This window comes from Chiloscyllium plagiosum, chromosome 35 (genome assembly GCF_004010195.1).
Source record: "Chiloscyllium plagiosum isolate BGI_BamShark_2017 chromosome 35, ASM401019v2, whole genome shotgun sequence".
Lineage (NCBI taxonomy): Eukaryota > Metazoa > Chordata > Chondrichthyes > Orectolobiformes > Hemiscylliidae > Chiloscyllium > Chiloscyllium plagiosum.
The window spans coordinates 38,425,754-38,441,529 of NC_057744.1; the positions used below are offsets into that span (position 1 = coordinate 38,425,754).

General features: G+C 42.7%; 1 protein-coding gene across 4 annotated transcripts in view; it reads right to left on the reverse strand.

The window, feature by feature from the left end:
- Window positions 1–15,776, reverse strand: part of prdm10 (PR domain containing 10) — a 236,734-nt gene that overhangs the window by 12,166 nt on the left and 208,792 nt on the right. For all 4 annotated transcript variants that reach the window (XM_043676952.1, XM_043676953.1, XM_043676951.1 and 1 more), the window contains one exon: window positions 11,061–11,229. In XM_043676952.1, coding sequence (XP_043532887.1) covers window positions 11,061–11,229 — 169 coding nt within the window. The remainder of the gene's footprint in view (window positions 1–11,060; window positions 11,230–15,776) is intronic.

Genomic DNA, 15,776 nt, shown 5'->3' on the forward strand with positions numbered 1-15,776 from the left:
GAATGGAGAGGAACAGAGGGAGTGGGGAATGGAGAGGTTCAGAGGGAGTGGGGATTGGAGAGGTTCAGAGGGAGTGAGGAATGGAGAGGAACAGAGGGAGTGGGGAATGGAGAGGTTCAGAGGGAGTGGGGATTGGAGAGGTTCAGAGGGAGTGAGGAATGGAGAGGAACAGAGGGAGTGGGGAATGGAGAGGTTCAGAGGGAGTGGGGATTGGAGAGGTTCAGAGGGAGTGAGGAATGGAGAGGAACAGAGGGAGTGGGGAATGGAGAGGTTCAGAGGGAGTGGGGATTGGAGAGGTTCAGAGGGAGTGAGGAATGGAGAGGAACAGAGGGAGTGGGGAATGGAGAGGTTCAGAGGGAGTGGGGAATGGAGAGGTTCAGAGGGAGTGGGGAATGGAGAGGTTCAGAGGGAGTGGGGAATGGAGAGGTTCAGAGGGAGTGGGGAATGGAGAGGTTCAGAGGGAGTGGGGAATGGAGAGGTTCAGAGGGAGTGGGGAATGGAGAGGTTCAGAGGGAGTGGGGAATGGAGAGGTTCAGAGGGAGTGGGGAATGGAGAGGTTCAGAGGGAGTGGGGAATGGAGAGGTTCAGAGGGAGTGGGGAATGGAGAGGTTCAGAGGGAGTGGGGAATGGAGAGGAACAGAGGGAGTGAGGAATGGAGAGGAACAGAGGGAGTGGGGAATGGAGAGGTTCAGAGGGAGTGGGGAATGGAGAGGTTCAGAGGGAGTGGGGAATGGAGAGGTTCAGAGGGAGTGGGGAATGGACGGGTATGAGAGTTTTGGGTAGTGAGATGGACCAAGTTTTTCCACAAGAGCATGAGAGTTCTTCTTCATATCTGGGTCAATAGCTACCTCTAAACTAAAGACACTAAAATAGATTATTTGATCATTATCTCTTTGCCATTTCAGAGCGACCCTATGTTAGTTCTTATGTTTCTATATTACAATAGTCACTACACTTTCTATGTATTTGAGTGAGTCTTTGCAGACTTGAAATCTGGTTCAGATGTTGCCAGGCCTGCTGAGTTTCTTCAGCACCTTTTAAACTTTCTGCAATATAATCTGTTCAAGTTTAGGGACACAGGAAATCAAAGGAGTAGACTGTTCAGCCCAACAGGTCTGCTGTGCTATTCAATAAGATTATGGCTGAACTTCTACCTCAACACCATTTTCACACTGTCCCCATGCCTTTTGATAGAGCTATAAAATCATACAGCACGGAAACAGACCCAGAATCAGTGGGGATTTGGGAAAAAGCTTTTACACTCAGGTGGTGGATATTTAAAGTGCACTGCCTGGCAGTGGAGGCGGGAAAGCTTACAATCTTCAAAAGATATTTGGATGAGTACTTCAAATATCATAACATTCAAAGATATGGGACAAGTATACGAAATTGGGATTAGCACACTTTTAGTGATAGTTATATCAGTACAGACTTGGTAGGCCAAAGAGCCTTTTCTGTGCTGTATGAATCAGTCCAACTAGTCCACACTGATTATGTTCCCAAACGAAACTAGTCCCACTTTCCTGTGTTTGGCCCATGTCATTCTAGGCCTTGTCTATTCATGTATTATCCAAATATCTTTTCAATGTTGTAACTGTATCTGCATCTACCACTTCCTCTGGCAGTTCATTCCACATATGAATGAGGTGATACTATGGCTTCAGGTGGTGTGTTTTGTCCTCGTGTTTTTATGAGGCCAGGTTGAGACAGAGGTGAGGAGCAGTTTGCTCCAAGCCAATAAAGTAAACAGTTTGTGAGGTCTTGTGGGATTTTAAAAAAAACGTTGGAACAATAGAAGCAGCAAGAATGGGTGGGGTCAAACTTCCATGGAACCAGGATTTTAGTTTAACTTACAGTATCTGTTGAAGTTTAGAATCTGGTATACATCTCTCGGTGCTACAGCAACACATTTGAGTTCTCTCTGTTTCTCACACAGAGTTTTCTCTTGATGTTCTTTCTTCCTGGACTGGAGAATTGCATGCGAGACAATCTATTTTACTGAATTTGCCTTTGCCAAGGGTGGCATAAAGTCATAGAGTGTTTGTGGAATGTTACTATTTTGCAACAATTGCTGTTTAGTGGTCAAATAATCTATTCTTCTGTTATGTGTTCCAGCAGAGTTTAATTCCAATTATTTGTTTTTGTTTATAGTTTAACTATGGTTTAAGAATAAAGTGTGTTTTGTTTCAGGCCTGATAGTTTGACCAATTGAGTTGCATCCGGAAAATAACAAAATAAGAGAAAGTTTGAATCTAGATGACGTTTGTAATATGTTTTGAAGGAGTTTAGTCTAGTCGATAACACAAACCACCTTCTGTGCGAAAATCTTGCCCCTCAGGTCCCTTTTAAATCTTTCTTCTCCCACTTTAAAAATATGCCCTATCATTTTGAGCTCCCCAACCCTCGGAAAAATGATTTTACCACTCAGCTTACTATGCCATTCATGATTTTATTGCAGAATCTATCAATCTGTCTTGAACATATCAACAACTACATTTCCACAGTGCTCTGGGGGAGAGAATTTCCAAGATTTACCACCATTTGAGTGAAGAAGTCGTCCTCATCCCACTCTTAAATGGCCTCTTATTCAAAGACGATGTCTCCTGGTTCTAGTCCCTCCAAACAGGGGAAAGATCTTCCCTACATCTACTCCATCAAATCCTCTAAGAACCTGGTTTCAATGAGATCCCTTCTCATTCTTCAAAAATTGAAAAAATACAGATGCAGACTTCTCAGTCTCTCCTCTTAGGACAATGCTGCCACCCTGGGATTCAGCGTGGTGAATCTTCATTGTATTCTCTCTATGGCAAGTATATCCTCCCTCAGGTAAGGCCAGAAGTATACAGAGTATTCCAGGTGTGGTCCCACTGAAATTCTGTATTGCTGTACTCAAATTCTCCTTAATCAATGCCAAATACCACTGACCTTCCTAATTGCACCCTCATGTTAGTTTTCAGAGACTTATGAACCAAGAACAACCTGATCCCCTTCAGACATTAAGACTTTCCAATCTTTCATCATTTAAGAAATGTTCTGCATTTTCATTTTCCTGACCAATGTGGATAACTTCACATTTTTCCACGCTGTTTTGCGTCATCAGTAAATTTGGAAATATTATTTTGATACCCAAATCCAAATCATAAATATCAATGTAACTACCAATTGCCCAAGCACTGATTCTTGCAGTACCTCACTTGGCTCAGCCTGCCAACCAGTTTATTCCTACTGTTTTTATTTGTCAAACAGTTCTCAACCTATGCTATTATATTCACCTCCAATCCTATATGCTCTTATTTTAACAACTTATTGCATTGGATCTTGTCAAAAGTTTTCTGAAAATCTAACTGGACCATATCTACTAGTTCTCCCTTATCTATTCTGCTAATCATATCCTCAGAAAACCCCAATAGGTTTGTCAACCATGAACTAAAAGCAGAATTCTGCAGAAGCTGGAATTCTAAATTTAAATAAAAATGCTGTAAAACTCAGGAGGTGTGGCATCGTCTGCAGAGAAAGAAAAAACAAAATTTGTGTTTTCTTTGAAGTTGCCGATTGATCATCATATCCTTTAACATAGTTTCCCAAATTATCAAGGTCAATGCCTCTCACATCTTTATAATTTCCTCTGCTTAGATTAAAAACCCTAGTTTTTGGTTGAGCTGTATCACTTTCAAATTTAATTTCCAACCACATTATGTTTATGATTCCTGAAAAGCTCATTTACAACAAGCTTATTATTAGCCCTTTTCCATTGTACAATACTAGATCTAAAATAATCTGTTATGTTGAGCAACCAGCTAGAGAATGTTTTAGAAAACCATCTGAGACACATTCCAGCAATTTGTAATCAACAGCATTAATGATTATTGGGTTAACCAAGATTGAAGTCCCTCACAATTACAGTTTCGCCATGTTGCAATCACCTCTAATTTCATGACTAAAATCGTAGCTAAAAATGTGTTGCTGGAAAAGCGCAGCAGGTCAGGCAGCATCCAAGGAACAGGAGAATCGACATTTCGGGCATAAGCCCTTCTTCAGGAATAGGAAGAAGGGCTTATGCCCGAAATGTCGATTCTCCTGTTCCTTGGATGCTGCCTGACCTGCTGCGCTTTTCCAGCAACACATTTTCAGCTCTGATCTCCAGCATTTGCAGTCCTCACTTTCTCCTGACTAATATCTTACCCTACATTTTCATTTCTGCTTCATGGCCTGGAAACAACTTGCACCAATCTTTGCTATGTTTTTTGCTCCACCAAAACTAATTCTACATTCTGAGCTTCTGATCCAAGATTCTCTCTCACTAATGTGCAAACCTCACCCTTTAACAGTACCACTCTCCCTTTCCTATTTCACCTATAAACAACTCCCACAAATCTTTGCTGCCTTTGCTGATTCTACTCCACCCACCCAAGCTAATTCCTGATCTTCTGATCAAATATCCTCTTTCACTAATATGCTTATTTCCTTCTTTATGAACAGTGCCACCCAACCTCTTTTTCCTTTTCACCTATCCTTCCTAAAGGGTGGACCCTATTGAATACAGGTATTCATATCCTAATGTATGTCACCTGAAACCACATCTCCATGATGGCATTAAGATAGTACCTGTTTACCTCTATTTGTGCTGTCACTTCATCTACTTTGTTGTGAATGCTCTGACCATTCAGATGGAATGCCTTTTACTTTTATAACATATTTCCATACTTTAATCAACTCCCCGTTTCGCTTACTGGTTTCATTCTACTATTACCAACTTTTTTTTTTCCTATTTGAATTCTCTCTCCAGTTTCCATTGCCTTGACAAGATACTGTAAATCTTCCCCAATAGTATTAGCAAATTTCTCTGTACAGATATTTGGCCCAGTACTGCAATGTCTGATGTCACTGGTCTTTCTTGCAGTTTATCAGTTTTCCCATTTTATCTCGAGCACCTAACACCAGGGACAGGTTCAAGCCTGCACTGCCTTTTTTTGTTCCTTGTTTCCAATTGGATATAGTCCTCAGGGTGGGATCTGGCAAGAGTCCTGTACAAGCATGTATATGAGGCAGCCTGCCTTGGAATTAAAACACAAGATGTCTGATAGGAAATAAATAGTCTGTTCAAGCCTTTAATTAAAAAGAAAATGACAACATCTTTGAACAGAGTTACACCAAGGCCATGAGTACCCCATACCAGACAGTACTGATAAGGACATGTCTCTAAAATAGACCAGTAACTAATCCTAGCCCTCATTAATGAAACATAACCGCACTGCCGAAACGCACGTTATCCCAGAACTACCTGTACTCGGGAAATTACAGACCAGATGCTCCCCTAAGCGACTGTCTGCATCATCCAAATTAAGTACAAGTTGCAGATAATCTGATCAGCATTCATCACTGTCAGACTGGTTCAGTGTAGCACTTGACCCTGTGTGTATTATTACGCATCTCTGGAGCTGGTGGGACTCAAACCCAGGTCTCCTCTCTCAGAGGTATGGACATTACTGCTGTGCCACAAGACCCGTTTTACTTGATCCTCTGAGTAGACGTGCTAATGTAAAACCTTTGCATCCGATCTAGGTTAGCACTTCATATAGAGTACTGAGGCACTGTTGCACTATTGCAAGTGTTAATGTTTTGGCTATGATATTGAAGCAATAGTTCATTCTGATGGTACAGGTTGATGACATGGATTGAAAAATTGGTGAAGAGGTAGGAGACAGAGAGCAGGGATAATGGCTATACACAGCAGAGGGTTGTTTGTGAGCAATCTGTACTGGCTCCTTAGCGATGGTGTAACCTTCTTGACATGCTTAAAATGATTGGTTAGAAGGAAATAATTTTCTCTGTGGTGTTGTCCAGATTAATTAACATTAATTCATTTGCGGTGAAGTCAAGAAGCATTTCATCAGTCAGACTTCAGTAAAATGCCACCAAGAAAGCTGTTGAGGCTGTGATTAGTGAAGCATTTTATAAAAGAAACTGTTGGAGTTTTGTTGGCCGAGAGTACCATGAAAGCACACTTTAGGAATGATGTGAAGGCATTGGAGAGACAAGGTTTACAGGAATGGTTCCAAGCATGAGACACTCAGTCATAAGGATTGATTGGAGAAGTTGGGGTCATTTTCTTTGGGGAAGAGAAGATTAAGAGGAGGTTTTAAACATCACGAGAGATTTGAACAGAGTTGTTAGGAAGATACAGTTCCTGTTCATAAAAGGATCGCGTGTAACAGTGCATAGATTTCAAGTATTTTCCAAACGAAGCAAATGCAAAGTGAGAAAAAAATCCTTTTTCATACAGATTTGAATGCTCTGGAAGTGCGAGGAGACAGGTTCAAAAGAGGCATTCAAGAGGGAACTGGATGATCATTCAATAGAAACAATATGGAGGGCTACACGGAAGACAAGAGACTGGCACCAAATCAAAATGCTCAGACATGATAAATCAAATGTTCAGACATGATAAATCAAATGGCTTCCTTTGCACCATAGTAATTCTGTGAATCTGGCAGGCATGCATCTATTCAACGACAGAACACGTTCAAAGGACGAAATGACCTTTTGCAGTTCATGTGTTCTTTGATGAAATTCTTTTTCAGCATTCTGACACATGTAACCTTGAGATACACTCAGATACTCTTAGTTTTTGGTGAAGAGGTGGAGTTATGTTTGTGGAATGAGTAATGAGAACTAGAGTGAAATTTTGGAGTTCAGGGAAACTCAGCTGAGAAAAGAAGGGTGATTGTGCAGAACGGGAGCAAAGACCAAGCAGCTCAAGAGGGAGCTTCAATGTGAGACTGGCAAAACTGAAGAATTGTGATCCCTGCGAGATTTAATGATATTTGATAATGCACTAGGTTATTAATGTACAGAGGAACTGCTGAGAACTCAATGGGATCTGCCATGCTCACATTTGCCATTTGATGTGCACTGCATGATGTTCGGTCACTTATTTATTACATGTTTAATTGTGAGTGTTAGAACTCCAGATCACTGACCACTTCCCCCCACTCCAGGTCATCATCACACAGAGGTCCCTGACTCTCCCCACTGCAAATTTCCTCAGATCTGGGTTAATTTACATGCACTCTGTGGAGCTATGTACAGTTATTCAAGGGCAGGACACGTTGCACGTCAGACTAGATCAGCTTGTTTCGGTCACACTGACTACACGTTAGCTTCTTGGCTGCCACAAAGAGAAGGTTGGCGTTAGCCAATCTCTGAGCATGGCAAAACCTGTGACAAGACAAAATTCTCACTGACAACCGTGGGCACGGTGGCACAGTGGTTAGCACTGCTGCCTCACAGCGCCAGAGACCCGGGTTCAATTCCCGCCTCAGGCGACTGACTGTGTGGAGTTTGCACGTTCTCCCCGTGTCTGCGTGGGTTTCCTCCGGGTGCTCCGGTTTCCTCCCACAGTCCAAAGATGTGCAGGGTCAGGTGAATTGACCATGCTAAATTGCCCGTAGTGTTAGGTAAGGGGTAAATGCAGGAGTCTGGGTGGGTTGCGCTTTGGCGGGTCAGTGTGGACTTCTTAGGTTGAAGGGCCTGTTTCTACACTAAGTAATCTAAGTAAACCTGCGGGGGTTATTCTGATAAAACCACATGTAAGAGTTGACTTTGAAGTTTAGCCAAATGGACAAACCTAATAATGAAAAGATTCCAGTCACATCCAAAACCTGAAAAGTCAATCTGAAACATAAAGGCTCCGCATGGTTGATGTCGCCATTCTCCAAGAGGCAGACAAGGCCAACCAGAATAATTTACTTTAGATTTCTTGACTTGTGAAACGGTTTTCCTGCTGTCATAATCCTACAGAACTCTTTCCTAAGCCTGGACTCCAGATGGTGCCAGCTGTTGTACACAGTGGGTTGGGTTGAGACATAACTTGAGCCCTCGATGTGAGTTGGTCCTTAAAAAGTGTCAAATTGTAACCTGAAAACTGATTTTCAGTCGTCACTCTAGCAATCAGACACAATGGACAGAATGGCCTCATCCTATGCTGTGACCTTTCTTTGATTCGATATTGCCCTGATATGGAGCAGTAATTCTCCCAACCATAGGCCATATCTGGATTGGCTGGTTCCCTCTGAAAATGTTCTCCCTTTCTACCTAGTGCCGTTACTGGACCAGTGAGGAAACTATGTTTAACTGTGATGACTTGTTATATACCAGGTTAGTGGTATAGAAGACAGTGAAGAAGATTATTTAAAATTACAAAGAAATCTTGATCACCTGAGCCAACAGGCCAAGGAGAGGCAGATAATTTGGATAAATGCAAGATGTTAATATACATAAATGATCTAAAAGAGGGCACTGTTGGTATGATCAGCAAGTTTGCAGATGACACGAAGATTGATGGAGTAGCAGAAAGCATAAGGGACTGTCAGAGAATTCAGGAGGATATAGATAGACTGGAGAGTTGGGTGGAAAAGTGGCAGAAGGATTTCAATCCAGACAGATGTGAGGTGATGCATTTAGGCAAGTCTAATTCTAGAGCAAATTATACAATGAATGGAAGAGCCTTGGGAAAAATTGATGGGCAGAGAGATCTGGGAGCGCAGGTCCATTGTACCCTGAAGATTGCTGCACAGGTGGATAGAGTGGTCAAGAAGGCATATAGTATGCTTGCCTTCATTAGACGGGGTATTGAGTATAAGAGCTGGCAAGTCATGTTAAAATTGTACAAGACATTGGTTCGGCCGCACTTAGAATACTGTGTACAGTTCTGGTCGCCACATTACCAAAAGGATGTGGAGGCTTTGGAGAGAGTGCAGAGAAGGTTTATGAGGATGTTGCCTGGTATGGAAGGTGCTAGCTATTTTCACTAGAAAAAAGAAGATTGAGGGAGGACCTGATTGAGGTTTACAAAATCATGAAGGGTCTGGACAGGGTGGATAGAGACAAGCTTTTTCCCAGGGTGAAGGATTCAATAACCAGAGGTCATGCTTTCAAGGTGAGAGGTGGAAAGTTTAAGGGGAATACACGCAGCAAGTATTTCACACAGAGGGTGGTGGGCATTTGGAACGCATTGCCAGCAGAGGTGGTAGAGGCAGGCACGGTAGATTCATTTAAGATGTGTCTGGACAGATGCATGAGTAGGTGGGGAGCAGAGGGATACAAATGCTTGGGAATTGACCGACAGGTTTAGACAGTAGATTTGGATTGGCTCAGGCTTGGAGGGCCAAAGGGCCTGTTCCTGGGCTGTAAATTTTCTTTGTTCTTTGTGTTGCAATATGGTAAAACGAACAAGGGCAGGAGTTATACAGTTAATGTTAGTGCCTGGGAAGTATTGTTGAACAAAGAGTCCGAAGGGTTCAGGTTCATAGTTCTTTGAAAGTTGTGTCACAGGTAGACAAGGTGGTTAAAAAGGCATTTAGAACACTTGCCTTCATTGCTCAGACCATAGAGTATAGGAATTGGGCATCATGTCGCAGATGCACAGGATGTTGGTGAGGCTTCTTTTGCAGTACTGTATACAGTTCTGGTCGCCGTGCAATAGACTGTTTTCACTGAGTTTGAGGGGCGATTTTATAGAGATTTATAAAATCAGAAGGGGCACAGACAAGGTGAATAGCAATGGTCTTTTCCCTAGGGCGGGGAGTTCAAAACTAGAATGTATATTTTGAAGGTGAGGGAGAAATATTTATAAGGGACCTGAGGGGTGGCACGGTGGCTCAGCGGTTAGCACTGCTGCCTCACAGCACCAGGCACCCAAGTTTGATTCCTGCCTCAGACAACTGTCTGTGTGGAGTTTGCACATTCTTCTCGTGTCTGCGTGGGTTTCCTCCGGGTGCTCTGGCTTCCTCCCACAATCCAAAGATGTGCAGGTTAGGTGAATTGGCCATTATAAATTGCTCATAGTGTTAGGTGCATTAGTCAGGAGTAAATGTAGGGTAGGGGAATGGGTCTGGGTGGGTTACTCTTTGGAGGGTCGGTTTGGACTTGTTGGGCCAAATGGGCCTGTTTCCATACTGTAGGGAATCTAAAAAAAAACCTTTCCTACACAGGGGATGGTTCATATGTGGAATGAACTGCTAGAGAAAGTGGTTAATGCAGGCACGCTTACAAAATGTAAAAGACAATTGAACAGGTATATGAATAGGAAAGGTTTAGAGAGATATGAGCAAATGCAGGCAAAACGTTTAGTTTGGGAAATTTGGTCAGCATAGACGTGTTTGACCAAAAGGTCTGTTTCCGTGCTGTATGGCTCTATGATTTGAAAGTGCCCATGTGTCTCCCATTTGTCTACTTTTTAAAAATGTTACTGGTCCCTAAACAGATTATAACATAAATCTGGTGGTAAGACCAGGATCGTAACAATTCCAAATGATCACAAAGCACTACCCAAACAGCAGCAAGTTCCCCAGTTATCTTGGTCCACATTCTTTGCTCATCCAACAAAAGGGGATAAACTGCTAAGTCTACAAAATGGCAGTGGCAGAAAAGGCCTTTGAGATTGTTAAGGACAAATAGAGAACTGAATAAAGGCTGACATGGTAGAGAGCACCTATTCATTTGCACCAATGTCCTCAGGAAGAGAAACAATTTCTACAGGATATCTAGGTAAAGATCCGCTACAGACAACAGATCATAGTGATTATAATGAAGTCAGCCAGATGGATCTTATGAATGAGTTCCCTGATGGAGCTGTTAATCTGGTTCAATCAGGGACCCCTGGCTGACAGATAAAAACAGCATTGTCAGACATGCTCATAATGTGATTGCTGACTCTGTGGGAGCTGGATCAGTGACAACGACTTTCCACGGGTAAAGAAAGGGTGACTTGGTGATGGGATATTCGCCTCTGCGGAGTTCTTTCACAGATTTCAGATCCAATTCAGTTAAATTAACTCTGCCTCACCTATCCTCACTACAGTTCTGAAAATTTCTGGCAGCATTTGAGAGACTTATGAACAATTGGTTCTGAGTAATTATGGTTGACTAAGTACTCTGAACAGACAATTTCTAACGAGCAGAAATTATACTTTTAATTTACCAGATTGTACAGTTAGTGTGTTGGTTATATACAGAACATGGCTGGGTCTCTGTTTGCTTGAACTATGACAGCCACTTACAGTAGTTGCGAAAGGATCCCCAGGTGCTAGGAAGGTATGTATGCTGTACAGAAGCTGCTGGTTGTTGCTGTAACACTGGATTTTGTGTTGATGTTCCACCTTGTATCTGAGAAGGACTGAGTTCTTGGGGAGGCTGCGCAGAAGGGCTCAGTGGCTGACCTCCTCCAGCCTATAATCAAAAACACATTTCCAAGAGAATGAGAACAAACAGTTAACAAACAGATATTGTTACACAATCTAAAGCAGTGTTCATAATACTGAGAATACACTTTCATTTAAGTTTGTTACATTCTGGACCCAAGTAGGCTGTGATAGAGGCTGGAGGGAACTCTTGGGAACAAACAGATCAACAAAATCCTGAGTACTAAGATATATGGCTCTATAGTATATAATGTTTTGAAGAACACGGAATAATCGGAAACTTCTGAACTTCAACTCTAAATGCTTGAGAATTTAAAAAACTAACAACCACTGTGTTGCTCAGTATAAACAGATCCTGTTTATACAACATTTCTCACCCCTGAACATTATAAATTGTAAAGTGTGGCTGCTGCCAGAGCGAGGTCAGATCAATAACATTCACTTTCAGATTCAGCCCTGAGGACTGCTGAGTCCTCCATCCTCAGACTGATATTACCGAGCATCCTTCAGACTTAGATATTTCCATTTCTTTTCACAACACTGGAACGAGTCAATTCCTGGTCACTTTTCTGGGAAGACAATCACATGGAGGATGATGTTTCATTGCATCATGAAACTTTGGAGTCAGATGCTTTCAAGTCAAGTTGCCGAGGTTTCCCTTAGCTATTTTAATGGACTAGAACAATGAAAGACTCTTCAAATGTGCATGGAAGAATATTCTGATGAATTGGGTGTCTGAGAACCCGCTGGGCTTGCTGGGAGGGCAGAAATTAATTATGGAGCACATTCCCTTGGACTTTTTTTTACAAACATGGTGCACCACACAACTGACCATTTTTATAAGACATGGCAGCCCTACTTGAGTTATTTGGAAATAGATTTGTCAGTTGTCTTAACTAGGGCATTTGTTTAACCAGGATGGTTAGATTTGTCAAGCCCTGGGCCCTGGAGGGGTCTCCTGAGTTAACACTGGTATATATACAATGCTCCAGTTCCTTTGTTTGGAAGCTTTGCGCAGAGCATAGCTGTTCTGTATTTTGTGGGGTTTTGTTGTTTTTTTTGCTTTTCTTTTTTTGGTGTTGCTTTGCACAGTGTTAGGGTTTGTTTTGTATTAGAGGGTAGGTTAATAGTTAGGAGACAGTAGTTGTATCGTAATTTGTGTTTTTTTCTTTTTATTATACTGATATTTGTTATTGATTGTTCAAAGTTTGTGAGAAGATTTGTAGATCGGGTGCTCGTTGTTGTGGTTCTGTTCGCCGAGCTGGGAATTTGTGTTGCAGATGTTTCGTCCCCTGTCTAGGTGACATCCTCAGTGCTTGGGAGCCTCCTGTGAAGCACTTCTGTGTTGTTTGCTCCGGCATTTACAGTGGTTTGTCTCTACCGCTTCCGGTTGTCAGTTCCAGCTGTCTGCTGCAGTGGCCGGTATATTGGGTCCAGGTCGATGTGTTTGTCGATTGAATCTGTGGATGAGTGCCATACCTCTAGGAATTCCCTGGCTGTTCTCTGTTTGGCTTGTCCTATAATAGTAGTGTTGTCCCAGTCGAACTCATGTTGCTTGTCATCTGTGTGTGTGGCTACTAAGGATAGCTGGTCGTGTCGTTTCGTGGCTAGTTGGTGTTCATGGATGCGGATTGTTAGCTGTCTTCCTGTTTGTCCTATGTAGTGTTTTGTGCAGTCCTTGCATGGGACTTTGTACACGACATTGGTTTTGCTCATGCTGGGTATCGGGTCCTTTGTCCTGGTGAGTTGTTGTCTGAGTGTGGCTGTTGGTTTGTGTGCTGTTATGAGTCCTAGTGGTCGTAGTAGTCTGGCTGTCAGTTCAGAAATGTTCTTGATGTATGGTAACGTGGCTAGTCCTTTGGCATGTCCTCATTCCATTGTCTTTCCCTTAGGCATCTGTTGATGAAATTGCGGGGGTATCCGTTTTTGGCGAATACATTGTAGAGGTGTTCTTTTTCCTCTTTTTGCAGTTCTGGTGTACTGCAGTGTGTTGTGGCCCTTTTGAAGTGTCTTGATGCAACCTCCTTTGTGTGTGTTGGGGTGGTTGCTTTCGTAGTTATTGATTGTATTTTTCAATAATATCTCTGAACACTATGAGCAATTTAGCATGGCCAATTCACCTGACCTGCACATCTTTGGACTGTGGGAGGAAACCGGAGCATTCGGAGGAAACCCACGCAGACACTGGGAGAAAGTGCAAACTCCACACAGTCACCCGAGGCTGGAATTGAACCTGGCACCCTGGTGCTGTGAGGCAGCAGTGCTAACCACTGAGCCACTGTACGGATTCCTGTAGAACATCACTAGTCATGGACATCCAGTCTGATAAGCACCCTTCCACCACTACACTCTGCCTTCTCGGGGCAAGCCAATTCTGAATCCACATGGATCCCATGCATCTTAACCTTTTGCATAAGACTACCATGAGGGATCTTGTTGAAAGGCTTACTAAAATCTTTCTCAACACCATGTACTGTTGTACGGTCATTGATCACCTTTGTTACCTCGAAAAGTTCAATCATCATTTACTACATGATGAAGTATCGGGACATATGGATAATCTGCTTAAAACATGGGATCAGGATTTGAGACTAGAAATCTCTATAGAAACGTGGAATGATATTTGGGAAAGCGCTAGAAGAATTACTATCTGTAACAGAACCCAGGCTATCCAGCTGAAGATACTTCACAGGGCCCATATAGCACCGGTTCGACTGGCAAAATTTAAGGCAGGAGCATCTCCAATGTGTCCCAAATGCAAAATAGAGGTGGGCACTCTTGTACATTGCCTATGGACCTGTCATAAGATCCGTAGATATTGGACTAAAATAGCAAGTACCCTGACAGAAATTTTAGCAACGGAAATTAAAGTGGACCCTGTATCTCTCCTTTTGGGCTTTTCGAACTTTCCCTCCCTGGACATGTACGGGAAGAGACTATTTTCTATTCTTTCTTTCTGTGCAAGGAAAAATATTTTGGTGAACTGGGCGGTTGAGGGCCCCCTGGACTTTCAAATTGGCACAGATTAATTATGGAATGTATTCCCCTTGACTTCCTTACAAATATGGTGCACCGAAAGACCGAATTATTTTATAAAATATGGCAGCCCTTCTTGAATTACATAAATACAGATATTTCGGCTATCCTAACAAGGGCTTTTATTTAATTGAGATTACAAACCTGGCTGGTCCGGGGCTGCTTAGGAGAGGAATACCGCACGAATACGGGTTTTATTATATCTGATGTTAACACATTCCGAGCATATAAGAGACTTAAATATACACTCTGGTTAGTTGTAGGTTAGATTAGTAGATAGTTGAGTTTTTTTTCTTTTTCGGTATTTTTTTTTTCTTTTGTTAAATTTTGGCTATTGTATATTTGATTTAATTGCACATCAATGTTTACATTTGAGAGTTTTGTTTATTTTTGTAAACTTGTAAAAATGTTAAATTTCTAATAAAAATATCTATAAAAAAAAGAAAAGTTCAATCAAGTTAATAACCTGCCCTGCACAAAGCCATGCTGACTGTTCATAATTAGGCCATACTTTTCCAAATGTACTAAGTGAAAGTGAGAACACACTTCTTTCTTGATTTCAAAATGCTGTAGCATATTAGCATGCTGCACACAAATGTCTCTATCCGCCATATCCTTCTCCTGGGTGAATACTGACACAAAGTACTCATTTAGGATCTCACCACATCCTCTGCCTCCAAGCACAAGTTCCTTGAGTTATCCTACCTTCAACCCATTATTCTACCTTCTACCTCGTTACATTCTTATTTTTAATGTATTTTTAATGTAGAATGCCCAGGGATTCTCTTTAATCCCTACTTGCCAAGGTGATATCATGGCCCCTTCTTGCTCTCCTAATTCCCTGCTTGAGTTCTTTCCTGCTTTCTCTCAGTGATGGAAAGAGTGTGAGGATGTCAGGGTGACTGTGATGGCGTGAGTGTGAGGGTTTCAGGGTGACGATGAAGGAGTGAGTGTGAGGGGGTCCATGTGACAGTGATGGAGTGAGTGTGAGGGGTCAGTGTGACAGTGATGGAGTGAGTCTGAGAGGGTCAGGGTGATGGTGATGGAGTGAGAGTGAGGGGGTCAGGCTGATGATGATGGAGTGATTGTGAGTGTGTCAGGGTAACAGTGATAGAGTGGGTGTGAGGGGGTCAGTGTGACAGTGATGGAGTGAGTGCGAGGGGATCAGTGTGATGGTGCTGGAGTGAATGTGAGGTGATCACTGTGACGGTGATGGAGTAAGTGTGAAGGGGTCAGAGTGAGGGGATCAGTGTGATGGTGCTGGAGTGAGTGTGAGGTGATCACTGTGACGGTGATGGAGTGAGTGTGAAGGGGTCAGAGTGACTGTGATCGCTTGAGTGTGAGGGTTTCAGGGTGACGGTGATGGAGTGAGTCTGAGGGGGTCAGGCTGACGGTGATGGAGTGAGTCTGAGGGGGTCAGGCTGACGGCGAAGGAGTGAGTGTGAGGGGGTCAGAGAGACGGTGATGGAGTGTGTGTGAGGGAGTCAGGGTGACAGTGATGGTGTGAGTGTGAGTGGGCCGGTGTGACGGTGATGGGGT